The 17,881-nt window shown below is 52.6% G+C and overlaps 6 protein-coding genes across 9 annotated transcripts; 3 read left to right on the top strand and 3 right to left on the bottom strand.

Annotated features, from left to right (window-relative positions):
• Window positions 1-337: 337 nt before the first annotated feature.
• PPTG_00977 (hypothetical protein) lies at window positions 338-1,350 on the bottom strand (the record flags this gene model as incomplete). Its single annotated transcript, XM_008892561.1, has 2 exons — window positions 338-484; window positions 550-1,350. 2 exons carry the CDS (start codon window positions 1,348-1,350, stop codon window positions 338-340), a joined length of 948 nt encoding a protein of 315 aa, XP_008890809.1.
• Window positions 1,351-1,842: 492 nt separating this feature from the next.
• Window positions 1,843-3,879, top strand: PPTG_00976 (hypothetical protein; the record flags this gene model as incomplete). The annotated part of the gene is made up of 6 exons (XM_008892560.1): window positions 1,843-1,990; window positions 2,056-2,109; window positions 2,172-2,347; window positions 2,411-2,518; window positions 2,585-2,707; window positions 2,778-3,879. 6 exons carry the CDS (start codon window positions 1,843-1,845, stop codon window positions 3,798-3,800), a joined length of 1,632 nt encoding a protein of 543 aa, XP_008890808.1. The 3' UTR covers window positions 3,801-3,879.
• A 152-nt stretch (window positions 3,880-4,031) lies between these two features.
• On the top strand, window positions 4,032-14,132 carry PPTG_00975 (hypothetical protein; the record flags this gene model as incomplete). The annotated part of the gene is made up of 3 exons (XM_008892559.1): window positions 4,032-4,083; window positions 4,155-13,508; window positions 13,582-14,132. The coding sequence occupies 3 exons, from the start codon at window positions 4,032-4,034 to the stop codon at window positions 14,130-14,132; spliced, it is 9,957 nt and encodes a 3,318-aa protein (XP_008890807.1).
• Window positions 14,133-14,174: 42 nt separating this feature from the next.
• On the bottom strand, window positions 14,175-15,961 carry PPTG_00974 (tRNA (guanine-N(7)-)-methyltransferase). Of its 4 annotated transcripts, XM_008892555.1 has the most exons (6): window positions 15,264-15,961; window positions 15,131-15,187; window positions 15,022-15,068; window positions 14,696-14,951; window positions 14,477-14,621; window positions 14,175-14,420 (listed from the first exon to the last, which is right to left on the bottom strand). In XM_008892555.1, the coding sequence occupies exons 1-6, from the start codon at window positions 15,377-15,379 to the stop codon at window positions 14,280-14,282; spliced, it is 762 nt and encodes a 253-aa protein (XP_008890803.1). In that variant the 5' UTR covers window positions 15,380-15,961; the 3' UTR covers window positions 14,175-14,279. The 4 variants fall into 4 exon arrangements, with proteins under 4 accessions (XP_008890803.1, XP_008890805.1, XP_008890806.1 ...); XM_008892557.1 differs by having other exon boundaries at window positions 15,022-15,187; XM_008892558.1 differs by having other exon boundaries at window positions 14,696-15,068.
• Window positions 15,504-16,248, top strand: PPTG_00973 (DNA repair protein). Its single transcript, XM_008892554.1, has one exon. It carries the CDS (start codon window positions 15,526-15,528, stop codon window positions 16,141-16,143), a length of 618 nt encoding a protein of 205 aa, XP_008890802.1. The 5' UTR covers window positions 15,504-15,525; the 3' UTR covers window positions 16,144-16,248.
• Window positions 16,138-17,565, bottom strand: PPTG_00972 (hypothetical protein). Its single transcript, XM_008892553.1, has 2 exons — window positions 17,259-17,565; window positions 16,138-17,183 (listed from the first exon to the last, which is right to left on the bottom strand). Exons 1-2 carry the CDS (start codon window positions 17,371-17,373, stop codon window positions 16,246-16,248), a joined length of 1,053 nt encoding a protein of 350 aa, XP_008890801.1. The 5' UTR covers window positions 17,374-17,565; the 3' UTR covers window positions 16,138-16,245.
• Window positions 17,566-17,881: the final 316 nt, after the last annotated feature.

The following is a 17,881-nucleotide window of genomic DNA, read 5'->3' as shown; positions in this document are numbered from 1 at the left end:
AAATAGAAAGTTAGGCGCAGGCTCAGTGGCTTGGACTGCATTCACTCTTTGACGACCGCACACAATTTTGCACCGCACTGCCTCGTACCGCTCTGCGTGCACGGAAACCCAGCGCTAGCTGCGACGCCACGGAGTGCAATGCAATGCATGACGCACCGTATCCTCTGCGACGCCAGGTCCGCGACATTTGCGGGGCTTCCTGCTGAAGCCAACTCGACACAGTAGGACATGCCATTGGTAGTCCGCCGCAGCAACCACACGTAGAACCCAGCACTTGCGTATTTGACTAGTCTGGCAACGGTGTGCTTTCCCCAAGCGTACAAATGCCGTTGGTCTTCTAGAGTTTTCGCCGCTTAGAGCTGCCTGTGGAGCATCGGCGCCGGTAGTAGATCACCAGCGCCACCAGCACACCGTTGAGCAGGGCCAGATGCACCATAAATAGCAGCGGACTGGTCCAGAAGCCGCACACCACACCCTTCCAACCCTGCGAATAAGAAAACGTCAAGACTACAGCAACAACGGCAAAGACCATGCGCCTCGTCCTCTTACCTTGATCTCGGGGCTTGTCAGTGCGCTCTCACCGTACTGAATCGACAGGAGTTGCGCTACTTTAGCCGGCACGGGCTGCTCCTGCACAGGGTCGACACCGTCGTGGACGTTCACGTTCTTACGTTGCAGCGGGAAGAGCGAATTGCGCGGTACACAACCTCCACAGCACATGTGCTCCGTATGCGCTTGCAGGCCTTCTGAGCAGCATACGAGACTATCTTCCTCGTCGTAGCCCGGTGGCACCAGTATATTTTCGCGGTCTGCAGCCACCTCTTCGTGCGTCAATTCCACGTACCAGTAAATATCCACCCACGTGCCAATGTCCGCCGTGTCGTACACACGGATGCACGGATCGTGCAGCCTCGGGTCCGACCAGTAGAACTCGTGGTTCTCCGTGTCGTATGTGAGTTTAACCTTGTGCGGGATGTCGTCTTCGCGGTCATAAGCCGTGAGTCCAACGGTCTCGAATTCGCTTTTCAGAGCCGAGATTTCAGCGCACGTGGTGTTCATAACGCCCAGGTCCACATCGTATTCCCAGGGAATGAGGCCATCGTCTCGGTGCACGCCCAGCAGCGTGCCCTTGTCCAGCCAGTACTCGACGTTGTTGCGTTTGAGAATACGTGTCGTTTTGGTCAGCAGCGATGACATGTGGACGCGCGTATCACACTTGCCGTATAGGAACCGCAGCATCTGCACCACCGTTACCACGCCTAGGAAGCAAAGCAAGTAGTACATGATATTCTGGCGCGCCGGCGCGCGCAACCGCCTGGACGCGGCCACAGGGACGCGGTGTGGCAGCATGGCGATGGAGTAATCGATATCACCAAGATAGACAAGCCGTCGTTACAAACTGTGTGGCACACCTCCTGGTATAAGTACGACTCGAGTTGAAGTGGTCACTCTTTTGAGCTGAAGTCTGCAGCCTACAGCCTGTAGATGTAGCTGTGGCCACTTGGTGCTTACAAGTAATATACGCACAAAATGTAGACTCCAGCGACTAAATCTTGCATGTGCGCTCGTTAGCATTGCCGTCTGTGTAATGTGTGTGACGATCATTCTTCTCTCTGTGCTCTTGAATGGCTTCCTGTAAGAAGTGGCGGAAGTAGTTGGCGTCTATCCAGGTCTCCGTTGAGTTGATTTAGCTTATTCTTTCACTGCAAGGTTATCTATCGTAGCCATTTTTGGGTTCAGGTGTTGCTCTGCATAGGAGAAACCGTGATTACGACACACATCATCAAGCCATTTATTTTCATCGCGGACTGTGGGAAGAGTAGTAACGGAGCAACGTCAAGTATGCTACGCAAGTTTTTCGGCAACGGAGGCGCGTTCCAGAACTCCGCGTCGTCCACAAGGCTTGGGGCAAATAAATCTGAAGTTGAAAGAAATGGCAACAACGGTGACGAGTTCGCCGAAATGGTCGAGCGTCTGGAGCGCTTTGAAGGTGACGACGCAAATGTTGAACGTTTTAGTTATGCGAAATAATTGACTATGGATTTGTGCGTTTAGTGGGACTGAAGGACACGATCAACAAGCTATCGCGTCACTGTCAAGCCATTTGTGGTAAGCCATCGCACATTCCGCTTGAGCCTAGTAGTATCAATGCCTGACTTTGCTTCGTTTAGAGGTGGTCGCTTCTAGTCGCGACCTTGGATCGTGTGTGCATACGCTTTATGGCGGCGAAGACGAGAAACAAACTACAGCAGCCGAAGCACGCATGCTCTTGGCGGATGTTGCAACGTTTCGGACGAGTTCAATTGCACCACTGCAGACAATTTTGGCTGGCATTCCGCAGCTCAAGGTACGAATGCCCTCAAACTGTGCAGTGGCGGTAAGATCATAGATTGACTGATGCGTTGCGTAGCTGAGGTGCGACCACCGCAACAGTGCCAAGAGTGTCGTGCTTCGATACGAACGGAAGGTGGAGGAAATCCAATCAACAACTCGCCACGAGTCTTCTCGTCTTCGACGTGTGAGTTTCCAAAGACAGTAATCTGCGTTAGAATACCTTATTTTCACACTTCTGTATATTTCGCAGAACCGAGCTAAGTACCAAGTCGCCTTTGCGCGATTTAAAGAGATTGATGACGAGATACTTGCTGACGTTGCTGCTGTTCTGGCAAATGATCTACCAGAAATCGCAAGTCAAGCCATCGAAAAGGTAACCAGACTGCCGTTATATAGGCTCTGTCTTGCTCCACAGATTAATAGAGTTTCGTTGGTGTGAATAGCTGTTGATTCAGCACCAGGATCTAGTAGCGCGGTGGATGCAAGCTGAAGTTACAAGTCTTCAGAAACATTTGAGAGGATATCAAAAACTTGCAACGGAGAAGAAGGCGGAAGAGCAGCAAGTGCAGTTGCAGATAGAAGTCGGTGAAGAGCGTACCAAAGACGCCGAGGCAGCTGAAAGTTCAAGTGAAAGCGAAAACGATAACGATAGTAACAACAACGCGGACGACAGCCACGTGGAAGACCCTGCTCGAAGCGACAAACCGTCCTCGCCACGCTATCCTACTGCAACTGCGTCTCCGATAAAGTTGCAGGCAAACGATCCTATTCGCATCATGCCCAATCACGTACTCAATCAGGAGCAGAGCATATGCCCACGTAAGCAACACGTATCTGGCACGCGAACGTGGAATCTGCACCGCTACATCAAGGACTCGATGGCGAGTGGCTTGGATCTCGCAGACTGCATCCAACTGCCCGAGGGTTGCCAACTCGACGAGTGGATCTCTGTCCACGTGATCGACTTTTTCAACGAGATTAGTCTGCTGTTCGGCACGATTTCCGAGTTCTGCACACACAGCTCATGTCCACAAATGTCGGCAGGGCCATGCTATACGTATCTTTGGGCGGACGGCGTGCAGCAAGTGACGCCAGTCTCGTTGCCAGCCGCGGAGTACGTCGCGCGGCTGCTCGAGTGGGTAGAAGGACAGCTAGACGACCCGAAGCTCTTCCCGGAGTCCTACTCTACATCTACAAACAGCAACGGCAGCGAAAAGTCCAACCCCAAGTTCATGCGCGCGGTGCGCAACATCCTCAAGCGCCTGTTCCGCGTGTACGCGCACATGTATCACAACCACCTGCAGAACTACGTAGCACTACACGCCGAGTCGCATCTGAACTTCTGCTTTAAGCGGTTCATATTATTTGTGCGGCAGTTCGAACTCATCGAGCAGAAGGAGCTCAACGCGCTACGCAAGCTCATCCAGACATTGGTGGCCCAACCCATGGTCATGACGAACTTCTAGCACAAGTGACACATCAAAACTTCAAATGTATCCATCTCACTATTAGCCAATCCCAAAGAGCTGCAAAGGCGAGACGGGTTTAAAATGACTTGAGTTTTGTAAGGAACCCGGACCCGACGGGTTTTCGTAGAGGGGAGGAAGCCATTCAAGCGAGTGCGGTGGACGTGGCAGCGCGGATCAGTTCCCACATCCCGAAGCTCTGTCTCCCCCTCTCGTACCCCCTGCGTGACCATGGAGCTCGAGGAGGCGCAGGACGTCGTCTCCATCTTCCTGCGGGAGCTGCGTACGTCTCCCCCCGGTGACAATAACTGTTGACAATCTGATTTTGTATTGACCATCACTCTGCATTGGTAGTGGGCGGGAAGGAATACAGCGAGGCGGAGGCTACACGCCTGCAGATTCGACGGCCATCGCGCCTCAAGACGCTATTCACTAACATTATCGGTGTGATAGAAGAGAGCGAGCAGATTCGCGCGTTGGAGGCGCTCATCAGTCTCGTACGCAGCAGCTGCGGCAATGTGGAGGCTTGTTCCACCGCTGGGCTGCAGCGTGAGATCCTGGGCTTCCTGAGTGAGCGAGGCTTGTTCGCCGATCCGAGTCTTCCCCTTACAGTGCTCAAGAAACTGTTGCGGGTGTTCTTATACCTAGCTTATCACTCAGTTAATATCGACGACATCCAGGCCATGCTCGCGGTGTTCCGCAGTATGCGTATGGTGCACGAGGAGCCCGACGATCAGGCTGTGAGCTACTACTTGTCCACACTCGAGATGATCGCACGGGATTCATTCGGACCTGCGTCTTTCTTCGATCTTAATGGCGAATACTCAGGTCTTTTGATGCCTGTGTTACCGGCTTTCCCCAACAATGGATACACATTTTGCGCGTGGATTAAGTTCGAGTTTCTGCCGGAAGAAGTCGCGCCACTGTTTACATTTTGCGGTAAGACTGGAGTGGGTATCATGTGCTCGTTCCTGCGCTCGTCGCTGATGATTACGAGTTTTGACAAGCGAAAGAATGATGGACATGTGGAAGTACCGGATCTCGTGACGCCGGGCAGGTGGCATTTCCTGTGTATCACACACACGCATCGCCAGTTCCGTGGATCCAAGTTGGATGTGTATCTTAACTCGGAATTGCGACAGAGTGTGCGGTTAGCATACCCTAATACAGCGCTCATGGCTCCAGTGGTCAAGGCGTATCTGGCTATGCGTGAAAGCAATGGAACTAACGCTCTGCGGATTCTTCTTGGCCCGACAGCGCTCTTTGGACAAGCTCTGCCTGCCAGCATCATCAATAATATTCGCAGTGTGGACGAATACGACGCGCTAGTGTTCCAGTTCAACTCGTACATCTCGTCTTCATCCACATCATCCAGTGGTGGTGTTAATGGCGCGTCTGGAGCGTCTGGAGGGCCCAATGCTTCAGGAAACTCGACCGATGGACTGCTGCTCGCCTATGACGCACGGCACTGCGACCGGTTAAAGGGTTTGTGCTACGATTCTAGTGGCAATGACTACCATGCAGCTGCAGCTAGTGCTGGTGTGAGGTTGAGGCATGCTGGAACATTTAAGCAAGCGGTGGCACAGTTGGGTGGCCCGCTGATCTGTCTCCCGTTATTAGTGACGTCTACTACTGCGGCCGTATCGACTGTGAACACCACGACTACAGATTCTAATGGAAACGCAGACAACGTGTCAGAGACTTCAATCGTTGCGAGGAACAGTTTGTCCGGAACTAGCGGAGCTCTGACGACCCAGTTCGACGAGGATTCGGACTTTCTCAAGCAAATGAGCGACCTGATTGCGCGTCCGATGGGCGTGCGCAGTATACCGAAGGTTGTGCTGTTGATCGCTGAGATCATGCGTCATTCTCTGGTCAACAAGTTTATCTTCCGACGCAGCCAAGGTGTACGACTCATGGCATTGCTGATGCGCTCGCTGCCACCGCAGTACTTGACTTCCGACCTGCTAATCGCCATCGAGCGGCTGCGCAGCGCTGTGATTTCGGATCGAATTTTGGCGGACGAGATCTACAAATTCCTGCTATTTAACTTCCGTATCTGGGTGAACGCGCCGGTAGATCTCCAAGAAACCATGTTCGACAAACTGGAAATCATGACTCGTAAAGACAGTAAGAATCTGTCCCCGGCTTCAACGCGCCACTTTTTGCGCTGCCTATCGTGGATTTACTGGAGGATTCCTTCTTCTATAACACTTCGACGCGCTCGAGATTTCTCTCCTGAAGAGATTGATGTCCTACGGAAGCGTGTGTTGGCAATGATTAAGATTGTGCTATGTGAGTCTCCCCCACCGAAGGTTGCTGGGTCAGTCATGGCATTCCCTGGAAAGGGTAAAGAAGTGAAGTCTCAGCTGTCGTACGAAAGCACACGCTCTCTTATTTTCTGTATGATTGGAAAGCCAAGCAACCCGATGATTCCAGGAATGAACATCGATGGAACGCCGGCGATTCAAGAGGTTGGAGCATCGAATGGAGCATCGTCATCAGCAACCGTATCATCTTCATCGAGCTCAAAGAGCATGCCTGAAAGTGACCTGGATGGTAGCGGATCTGTCGTCGAGAACGTGCCAGAGACGGATTTGCCCGACCTGTTGCAACTGTTGATCGAATTGTCAGTTCAGCCCACGGCTCCTGCTGGTATGCTGGACCTGTTTGGTCGTCTGGGTGGTCTTCGCATTTGGTTGCCGTTACTGGAGTTTTCGAACGACGTCATTCGTGTCATGACATTGCGCTTGCTACGAACTTACCTCTACTTAAAATGTGAGTGCTCACAAGACCGTGAGATGGTGAACAACCCGGACAAGATTCAGCTTTCTGTTGGCGACGCGTATTTGATCATGCATTCTTTGAAACCGGAGAAGAGACCAGTCTCTATGGGCGTTTACTCTGAGATTCTGCTCATGATTTTGGGTATTCAAGTGACAGAGAAGGATATGAAGGCCCTCGACGGGAAAACAGCAGCATTCGATGCGCTTATCGACGAAAACGTGCTTGCCACCGCGACGATTTGGCACGACAACATGATGCCTGCTTTCTTGGGCCTGGTGCGCGCCAGCTCTGTCACGATTCGCATGGTTGCTATCCGTCACCTCAAGATTATCTTCGCGTCGTCTACTGTAGCTAGCGCTATCAACCGCAACATCCTCATCTTTGGGAGTATCTCGAGCATGGGCGGTACTGCTACTGAGTCATCAACGACGGAGCAGGTCCCTATCATCGAGTCGATACTTAGCCTTCGTGGCGATCCTCAGCATCAGTATGAGAGCCCACCTCCGCCGCCATCGTCGCTATTTGGAATCGAGCTGCATGGCTGTCCCGGTGTCCCGATGAGTCGTCTGCGAGACATGGTGTTGAACACGCAAGAGCCCGACGAGGTTCGTGTCAATGCGCTGTTCTCCATTATCACGCAGGATGATGTGGATTTCGTTCGCGGTCTGTTGGCATTGCACGGTGATGGTGACCGCAAGAAGCAAGGCGTGAGTGCCAGCTGCTTCAATGACATGTCCAGTCGCATGAAGCTAGCGCTCGTGGAGTTGATGTCCGTGTACCAGCCCAGTGGATGCGTGGATTTCATCACGATGATGTCGTACGACGTGATTTCATCCATGATCTGTCTCGAAGTGAAGACAAACGAAATGGCGTGGTTCTTGCTGCAGGACCCGTTCACTACACTATCCCGCTTTATCACCTCCGCAGAGGAGCTTGAAGTGGTCGTGGTATCATTGCTCAAGACCACGTTGGACAAGATGAACGAAATGCTCTCGGCTGAGATGAATCTGCGCATTAACGAAGGCACGCCGTCGCGAGAGTCTATTCTGTGGCGTAACGCTGAGAGTTTAGCATCGCTTGCGGCTGCTGTGGTGCTTCACTACGACCCGGATACGCTTGGCCAAGTTGATCCTAGCAAGTTGGTGGGTGGGTCAAATACGGAGGATGTGACTCAGAGCTTGGTCTTTTGGAAGTGCGAGCGTGCGATCTGGCACGAAGCCGAGCTGGTCGACTCAATTCTCGGCATCTGGCAGCACTTTGCGTCTCACTTCCACTCGGATTCTGATGCCAGCTTCGCGCGACGATCCAGCAACGCCCACCGTCGTAATAGCACACCTCCTCGTCAGATGGACAGCGGACTGCAAAGTCCGCCATCGTTGGGCTCTGCAGCTCGCTCCAGTGCTGGTACGAGTATGCTTGGCTTTGGGTTTAATCTGCTGCCAACTGGTGTTGTGCCCAGTGCTCCTGCAGCCAATCCACCGCCAGCCCCGTTGTCAGGAGGGGGCAACATTTCCGCTCGCCCTCATCCTGGTGGACCAATGCGACAGATCCTGCAGCTGTTGCTACGTTGCTTGTACCTCGTTCTCATCTCTGACGACCAGGAGGCTGCAGCCAGCAGTGAAGGCAGCGACAATGACGAGCTCTCGTCGGTCAAGCTGCGACTTCCTGCCAACTCGGTGTTTTTCCAACGTATCAACAAACTCGAGTACTTCATCAACGCCATGGGCTTAGGCCACGAGATCGCGCAGTTTGACTCGTGCTTTGCACCTTCTCGCTCAGGTTCCAACGGTATGACTACTACGGCTGGACTGGTCACTGCAAGCGAGTGCATTAAGGCTGCTCCAGGTGACGAAACAACGCTCTTGCTATGGCTGATTCCAGAACTCTCGGCGCTGATTGACCGCGTACGGAGAAAATGCTGGTCAGAGTCAGCAGTGAAGCTAGCCAGCATTTTGGCGTCGTTGGTGTCCGTACCCTTGCGTTCGTCCGACCAATTGGCCGATCTGCTTGCTCGAAATGATTTTATCATGAACAACCAAGAGGTACGTCGGCGCGATTGCTTTTACCATGAACAGATGGCCCATGCGCGCGATATCCGCGCTCTGCGTCGCGTTGGAATGTTTGACGAGGAAGCGGATGAAAAGAATCGCGCCAAACTCGAGCTGGAGAGAATCAGCAAATTCACTCGCTCTTCGACTTCATTGGGCGTTCCTTCTAGTAATGGAGAGGACCACGTTTGGCTGGAACGTGTGAAGGCCAAGGACATTGACGACTGGATGAAACTTCGCGTGCTGGCCAAATGGGGAGTCCGTCATGTCTGGGGAGTGAAAGAAGAAGCCGTTGTGGATGCTGTGGGCGATGGAACGATCATCGGTCTCTGGGGTGACAACGAGTTCTGGCGTGTGGATATCTACACATCGAGTAACTGGATCCGTTGTCGTCTGCTCCCTGATACAGATGATACGATCTCGCATAACTATGGGGCGTCGAGTCTGAAGAACGAGATGCTTAACAACATGGCAGACGAATTGACTATGCCGCCAGTGGACTCTATTGTTGTAGATGATGCGACTCTTGCTGCATCAGGTGATTCAACAGAACAGGCGCTTGAGGAGGAAGATGACGACGAAGCTCACACCGTTAGCAGTGGCGGCGATGGAGAAGGATCGGACGGCGGAGAAAGCGAAGAGCCCGCCTATGTCGGATTGGCTCGACGTCTCAGCGACGTGGGTTATATGGACGACGACAGCAGTTCAACACAGCTTGAAGCTAGTGGCAGCGGCGATGATGTTCCACCTCGCTCGATGCTGCGCGATCGTATGCACAGCAGCGATAGTGTGGGCGAAATTGTAGACACGTCTTCACGCCTGGATGTTATCGGGCAGAATCCAGACCTTGCGCCGTTGGCACCGCCCCCGCCAGAAGTCAGTGACAACGTCACTCCCGTCAACGAGGACGACTCGCCCATTCGAGATCGTCGTGCTGTATCCGTTGATGTGGCAACCACAGTCAAGTCTGCAAAGGGACGTATTGGTACGATATCCACGCGGTTCTCCTCTGGTATTAAACGTCTCGCAGGTGCACGTCCGACGACTTTGTCAGGATCAACGGGCGCTGAACTATCTGGTTCTGGTTCCCACAGAAGTCTCTCGAATGTGTCAGAAGAAGACGGTGACACGAACCCGCAGGACTCACCAGATACAGCAGGAGAGGAAGGGTCTGCCTCAACAAGCAAAGAACCTACCAAATCTTCTAGTCCTAAAGAACCAAGCTCATCGGGTCCGTCGTCGCGAATGATGAAGAAGTTCCCAAGCAAGCACGACCACTGGAAAACGCTGGGGGCTCCGTACCGCACCAAGGCTTATCTGGTGCTGCCGTCGGGTGTCTTGGTGCATGGTGTGCTTCGTATTGGAGCTGCTACCATAGTCTTCGAGGGTGAACGTGTGGTGACATTGCGTGGGATCGCTGAGGCATTTAAATCCAACGAAGACGGAGGAGTCGCCGTTCGACAGCGCAATGCACAGCGTCTACACGAGGCATACGTGTCCCAATTGAAGCGCCGTGTGTGGGGTGTTCGCGTGATCCGCGTGATTCACAGACGAAGGTTCCTTATGGAAGGCCAGAACGGCCTTGAAATATACTTCGTGGATGGCAGTTCGTGCTTCTTTGGGCTCGAAAGCAACGGAGAGGCTGACCTTGTGTACGCCACGCTCAGAGAGCGAAAACCCCCTTGTCTCGCGAAGTGGGGCAAACGGCTGTTGGCAGCAGACAGGATGCTTGCTAAGAGCAAGTGGACTGAGATGTGGGTTCGTCGTGAGATCAGTAACTTCGAGTATCTGATGGCGCTCAACGTGTCAGCGGGTCGTTCGTACAACGATCCTTCGCAGTACCCCATCTTCCCGTGGGTGATCAAGGACTACGAATCTGCAGAGCTCCGCTTGGATGACGAAGACATTTATCGCGACTTGCGTCGGCCCATCGGAGCACAAACGCCCGAAGCTATTCAGCGTGCGCGTGCAACGCACGAAGGTTGGGACCCAAAGACTCCCATTCCAGCATTCCACTATGCGAACACGTATTCGCAAATGCAGTCCGTCCTGTACTTCTTGATCCGACTCGCGCCGTTCACTGGGGCAGTTCTGGGCAGCGAGGAACAGCAGTTCCACCTCAAGGCTGCAGGCGAGCCTACGTTCGATTCGGTATCTGAGGCCTTCCGCATGTGCACGAGTGATGAGCGGCACATGTTTGAGCTGACTCCAGAGTTCTTCTACTTGCCAGAGTTGTTCTCAAGTGCTCGCAACAAGACCCTAGCTCGACACTTCACACCAGGGCACGATGTCAGTGCGACGGCAGGTCTAGCGCGTGATGTTGCACTTCCTCCGTGGGCGGCGTCGCCGTATGACTTCGTGCGACTTCACCGTTTGGCACTCGAGAGCGACTTCGTGTCCAGCAACCTGCACCACTGGATCGATCTTATCTTCGGCTACAAGCAGACTGGATCTGCGGCTGTGGATGCATTGAACTCGTATCATATTGCGTGTTACCCGGAGCGTCTGGATCTCAGCACCTCGAGCGATGGTGTGCGTGCGAAGCTCGTTCAACGTGGTACCGTGCCGATCCAGCTCTTCCGTAAGCCGCATCCGGCACGTATGACGCAGGATGAATCATTAGAGGCACGATACCCTGCCTCGCACAGCATGGCCGTGCTGTCTTCGCGTCGACAAGTGCGTCGTCATGATCTGCCGTCCAAGCATACCGCTGCTGTGAAGAGCGTGCGCTTTTCGAATGCATTGAATCACGCTGTGGCGCTTACCGCACTTACTGGATCTGGACCTGGACTAGGAAGTGGCACCGGCATGGGAGCGCACAGTACCGGTAGCAATGACCACGGAGTTGTTGTGTACACGACAGATAGCGACGGTGTCGTCTTGGCCAAGCGCTATCTGAACTCTGTGCCCGATACGGTGCGTTTTTGCCCATTCTCCATGGTGGATGTGGACCAATGGTGGAAACTTCCTGCTGGATGCCTTGTGAGCGAAGGTGTCGTGTTCTACGAGCAAATGATCAGTTGTGGCTACTGGGACGGTAGTTGGCGCATCCATTGGGCTGCAGATGGCGAGCTCTTGCAGCGAATTGCTTTCCATAAGAAGCCTATTCTGTGTATGGCGCGCAGTGAAGACGACTTTACTGGCGATTTGGCGCTGGCGTTTGGCAGTGAGGACTGCACAGTTTCAGTGTGGGCACTGTCCAAGCTCTCGGCTTCTCGCTCGCGACGTCTGTTCCTCAAGAAGGAGCTGCCTGTGGGTGGTCTGCCTTGGGTTTTGCTGGTCGGTCACACGAGTCCTGTGGTCGCTGTTGCTCTTAATGTGGACTTGGATGTGGTGGTCAGTGCATCGAAGGACAACATGCTCTTGCTGCACTCGCTGCGCGGTTCGACACCTCTTCACGCTCTGGCGCTCACACCTGGACCAATGGAGACGTCTGCTGTCGCTCACATGGTCATTTCAGCGCAGGGAGACACGCTGGTTCACTCCATCACAACTCACAAGATCCAGCGAAGTGGACGCTTCTCTCGTGCGAATTCACTCTTCTCGGATGACAAGGCTCGACTCACGGTCGGCGAATCTGGCAGTGGCAATAGCAGTATGGTGGCTGGTGGGTTGTCCAGTAGCGGGTACGTCGCAACGAATGATCAGCACGAAAAGCGGAATGACGGCGCTGAGCAACAGTCCGAGCTGTACGTGGTGTCCATTAATGGTCACGTGGTATCCCACGACAAGCTGGTCGTGAGAGCTGAGGGCGAAGAGGTTACTGAGGGTGAGGATGATAAACTTCAGGTGCCACATTTGCTACTGGAACGCGGCGTGCTTTTTACGCGATCGGGAGAGTATCTTATCACAGCATGCGCTGGTGCAGACGCAGCGATCGAAGTACGTGACGCTGGTATACCTGGGTCTGTTGTTCGACGCATTGAATGCAAGAGAATAGGGGCTGAACTCACGAGTCTGAGTATGGGCCAAGACGAGCGATGCATCGTATGCGGTTATGCGGATGGCGCGGTTGTAGCCTACGCTCTTCATTTCGGTGTTGCTGATGGTTGCAAGAGTCTGGTGGGACTGGATAAGCAGGCACGCGAACGCGAGCGCGCTGCACTTGCGCAAGCCACGAAGCGCGACTTGCTGCGTAATAAGAGACGGGAGGAGCTGATACCTGCCTTTATGCGTGGTAATGGTGGCGCTGAGGGCACGTCTCTGTGGTCACGCCAGGGCAAGACAGGAATGCCTGACGAGCCATACATTACGCACATGCAGGAGCGGTTTGCCTTGCTGAAGCAGAATTGCGTGAGTGGAGACGAGAAGTATGAGGAGAAGCTTCGTGCTCTGTGGAACGCCATCTACTCGCAACATCCTTTCGATAAGGAGAACGAATCGTCCACTTCTGAGCAGCCTCAGTCTATTGCAGAGGGCAACCTGTTGGACTTTGGCGATGGTGATCAGAATGGTAATGATGAGGCTCCTAATGCGACTCAGGAGCTGCAGTTTGAGCGCGTTGGAGAATCGTGGAGTCGATTGGGTTTCCAGCGTCCGGATCCGACAACAGACTTCCGTGCTGGTGGCATGTTGAGTCTGGATTGTTTGGTGTACTTCGCATCGCATTACACTACACAAGCTGTGCGCATGGTGACGAGCCAAGTGCCTGGTTCGCACGATCACACGTACCCGTGGGGTCCTGCCGGCATCAACGTGACGTGCATGGTGGCACGTCTTTTCTGGAAGTTTGACGGCGAGCTTGTTCGTGATCAGCAAGCCAACTGGCCCTTGTTCTACGACAACGAGGCTTTCCAACTGCTCTTTTCAGAGGTGTTCGTGTTGTTTGACTACCTTTGGAACGAGATGAACGCAAACTACGGCAACTTCTCCAGTACGTCCCTCTCTACTTCTTTATCCACTGAAACCTCGTACTAACTTTATTGTTTTCTTGTTCCTTTGTGCAGTGGTAATTCAAGCTACAAGTGATCGGATCATGGACGTACTGGAAGAGGCCCAGGGCGACATTAACGTTATTCTGATGGAGTTACGTTCCCAGAGTTTGTCTGCTGTAGGCAAGCAGCGAAGAGCATCGTCACGCTCGATGGAGGACTTCCTGACTACTATCAATACGAACATCACTGATGCTTCGGCTGCAGTCAACGAGGGACTCACTGCCTCCGATGGCTCTAGCTTTCGACCAGCTACACCTCCCAGCAAATCGCCACGGTCTTCGTGGTCATTTGCAAACCGTTTGAGCGGCGTCATGGGCTCGTCAAGTTCGCAATCCGCCGCCACAACTTCGCCCACATCAGCTACCACGACAGTTAACGAGGCATTTCTCCTTCCCGACGTAGGAGGAAGTGAACCACCCAAGGAAACTTCAGTTCCTACCACAGATACATTGATACCTGATGTCAACGACCCCTTCGCTGGCAACGATATCCGTGGATTCGAAGAGAAGCCGCCGTCACCGCCTCCAGTACAGAGCGACGACCCCTTCGCGTGCTTGATGTAAGACAAACACAGGGGGTGCTAGTTAGAAGGTGTGCGCAGAGCGTGGCATGTAAGAAAGAAGCAATGCAGTTCATTCAAAAAGTAAAAAAAGCTCGCTGGATCTAAAAGCCTGTCCTTGTAGACCTTGTGTGGGTGTATGGACAACCTCTCACCAGAAGAGGTTGTCGACGGCGACATCTTCATTCGCCTTCCGTCGGAATACCGCTACGTATTTCTTGCCACCACCACGAGCAACCTTCTTGCCTTCCTCCGTCTCCTCTGTCATGGCCTTGACGCACGGATCGGACTCCTATAGCAAATATTAGTATGGCATTCTCAATGTTTTGTGCTTAAGTGAAAACGCACCAGTTCGCTGTCGGGGATACGAGTGAAGCACGGGTGGCTGGAGCACTTTTCTACGTGCCACTGGTGCAGCTCCTCCACGTCCGTGATGGTGTACAAGATACCACCAGGAGCCAGTAGATACGCGTACTCAGCAAGTAGTGGAGTGCTGTAATAACAAACATGCCATGGTTAATTCAAAATTTCATCGTATACTTCTTCACAGGCATTAAAGTCACGTACTGGACGATGCGGCGGCGGTGCAGACGCGCCTTGAATTGAGGGTCCGGGAAGCAGAAAAACATCTTGGTGATCTGGCCCTTGCGGAAGTAGTGGGGAAGATAGCGCATAGCGTTCGTGCGCAACGCCGACACGTTCTGGAACTGTCCTGGGTTCTCGGAACGAAGCGCCTCAATACGAAGGCGAACATACTCAGTCACCTTGGCACGGATCTCGAGCGCCAGTGTCAACTTATCTGGGAACAACTCCGCCAGCTTCACTGCAATCAGTAAAATAAACGTGATTGCCATTATCCATAACGAGGATTTTAATCGCTGCATAGGACGAACCTGTGAGTCCACCGAAGCCACAGCCGACGTCCAAAAAGTCCACGCTCCTGCTCATATCAATACGAAATCAATGAACTGACTGGATGACCTTATAAGTGTAGATTCGTACGGGTTCTCAATGCCTGGGTAGTGTGTGGACCAGTCCATTTCATCGGGCGTCTGCGGGCTGTGGAAGTAAAATATCACCATTAGTGTTGTCCTGCGCTGGTGGCATTTCATTGCAATTATATCGAACCACGTACTAGTTGAAGCAGTCATTGTGCGACAGCGGGTTGCAGTGCGCACGCGAGCGGTAGAACTTCTTCTGCGGGAGCTTGCTCAGCGTCTGCGCGTCCTCGGGTGCCTTTGTTTCGGCCATTTTCACGTCCACTCAATTTTGCAGTGTCAATCCAAACATGCAGCTTTCATCACTACCCCGAAATAATGACCCTTACTGAACTCAAGTTAAAAAAAAACGCGCCAACGACACAACTTCACTTGCATACTGGCGCCACCATTGCCACAATGGCACCAGAGTCATCCAACTCAATGACCGACGATCTGCCTGTTGGTCGCTGCGAAGAATGCGGCGACGACGCGATGTATCTGGACCGCATGCTGTTGGACCACTTCTCGCTGCAGGTGTGCGTGACTTGCAAGCAGGATCAAACGCTGCGCGACGGTGCGTTCGAGGTGCTGTCCAAGTCTCGCGCTCGAACCGAATATGCTCTGCCAGACTCTTCCTTCTGCGGTTTGCCACACTTGGACAAGCCTAATCCACGACATGAAGCTTTTGCGCCATTGCAACTTTACTTGAGAAGAATGTTAGTGAGAGAAGCTCATCGCTTATATGGGGACGAAGAGGGACTTCAGCGCGAAAAGCAAAAGCGAAAGAAGCGAGCATTTCGATCTGCAGCGGGGAGGACGAAGCATCTATTGAAGAAACAACATTTGATCGGCTTGGATAAAGATGAAAATGAAGAGGCACAACAGCAAAAGGAAAAGAAAGAGAAGCCCGAGTACGTGCCAGTGGCTGACAAAGATCATCGACATGCATTTGATGCTGAAAAGTTCGACGAAGAAGCCAAAAGCTGGACCAAAAACTGTGCGTGTGGCATGCGAGTGGAATTTGAAAAATGGTGACGAGAAGAAACTAGACGTGTATGATAAAGATATTTGGCTTTTACTATTCGTACGTGGGTTTTGCTAAGATAAATGATTACTTTTGCTTCCTTGGTCGGATTTTTACTCCCATCGTCGAGTACGACCGACGAATCCTTCGTAACAAGCAGTCATATACACTGCCAGTCCGGTGAGCGCCGCCATACGCAGGTTCGGACTCATTGAATACGATTGAGCTATTGACGTGGAAGCCTCACTTTCCGTTTGCACAGGCTTCCATGGCACTCCACAGACATTCACATAGCTCAGACAACAGTAATATTTGGGTCGTCGTTCTTCGTTGCCATCGAGAAACTCCTCAGGCAGCTCAAATGTTTGTGCCTGGTGCCGTCCGATCAGTGTGATACGCAACACAGTCTTCTTGCTGGCCGCCACCTTCCTGGGTAGCAAAAACTCTTGCAACGTCATGTCATTCTTCACCTCATAGTCATGTGACGCGAAAAATGGTTTGATAACTGATGCGCGCGTGCCTAGAGGTCTGTTCCGCCACCCTGCAGCTCCCTGCAGCGTCGCCATATCGTCAACGTCAAAGAATTCAAACCGAACTCTTTTGGGCGCGTATGTGGGGCTGTCCGGGTGCCAGAATACTCGGTACGGGACGATCTGCACAGCATTCACTACACATGGTCCATTAAGCGCGTAGTCGATGAACTCAGTTGCGTTCTGGTTAGTTGACGCCGAGCTGCTCCAGTAGCACGATTCACCCGAAGAGCAGCCGCAGCGGTGTTGTATACGCTCTCCCAGCGTCGTCAGCTCCGCCTCCTGTTCAGAGTCCGTTGTCTGAAGTTGATGCAACTCCATCCAGCAACGCGAGGACGTGAGTGTATTCACAGGTGATTCGCTGGGCCGATCCGCGGACGAGAAAGCCTCCACTCCGCCCAGCAATTGCTTGTCATCAACCGCAGAGCGCTGTGCCAGACAAACCATCTTCTTCCACAGGTCGGAGCGGTTCAGTGATTCGCTGCAGGTCACATGTGCATCGGATAGACTTCTCCACAGCTCTATAAACAGCGAAAATCAAGAAAATAGTTAGTGCAACGCTGGAAATTCACGAGAATGACGTCTAGAAGTCGCACCATGTTCGCGTGTGAGCTCCAGCAGCGCATGCGATGTCTGCTCGGCTGCATGCAGCGCCGAGTGGTCCAGGAACTGCAGCACATGCAGCTTCAGCACGGCGGGGAGGTCTTCCATGTCGTTCGGTCGCTGTTGCTCTTCCGGCGTTCGTCTTCACTTTGTTTCTTCAAGTTGGCAAGTGTCGTTTGTCCAGCGTAAGTCGAAGCAGCCAGCGTCTCTTGCACAAAATACACAAAAGCTACAAAAAGAATACCGATTCTTTTTCTCATAGGAAGCGGGATGATTGTGCTCCATTCGCACGGATTTTATCCATGAGCACCCAGCAAAGGGGCTGCGACTCGTACTGCTGGAACCACTTCAACACCACGTCACGTAAACAAGGATCAAAATGCGCTATTCTGCTTTGCTAAAGCAATTGTACTGGCGAGATGAAATGCACCACCAGACTTCGGGTGCTCAAAACTTTTCACGCAATTACCCAATTAATGTAAGCTTCTTTTTTGTTGTTGCTGAAAGATCTTCGTTTCCAAGCTTTTGAAATGAACTTGTTTATTTCCGCTAATAAAAATTGAGGTGTCCCATACATAATCCAAAGTAACGATTATAATATTTAAAATAATCGTTA

The sequence above is a fragment of the Phytophthora parasitica genome, assembly GCF_000247585.1.
Source record: "Phytophthora parasitica INRA-310 unplaced genomic scaffold supercont2.1, whole genome shotgun sequence".
Taxonomy (NCBI): domain Eukaryota; phylum Oomycota; class Peronosporomycetes; order Peronosporales; family Peronosporaceae; genus Phytophthora; species Phytophthora nicotianae.
Note: the sequence above shows the minus strand (reverse complement) of the source record. Positions and strands in the feature narration are given on the sequence as shown.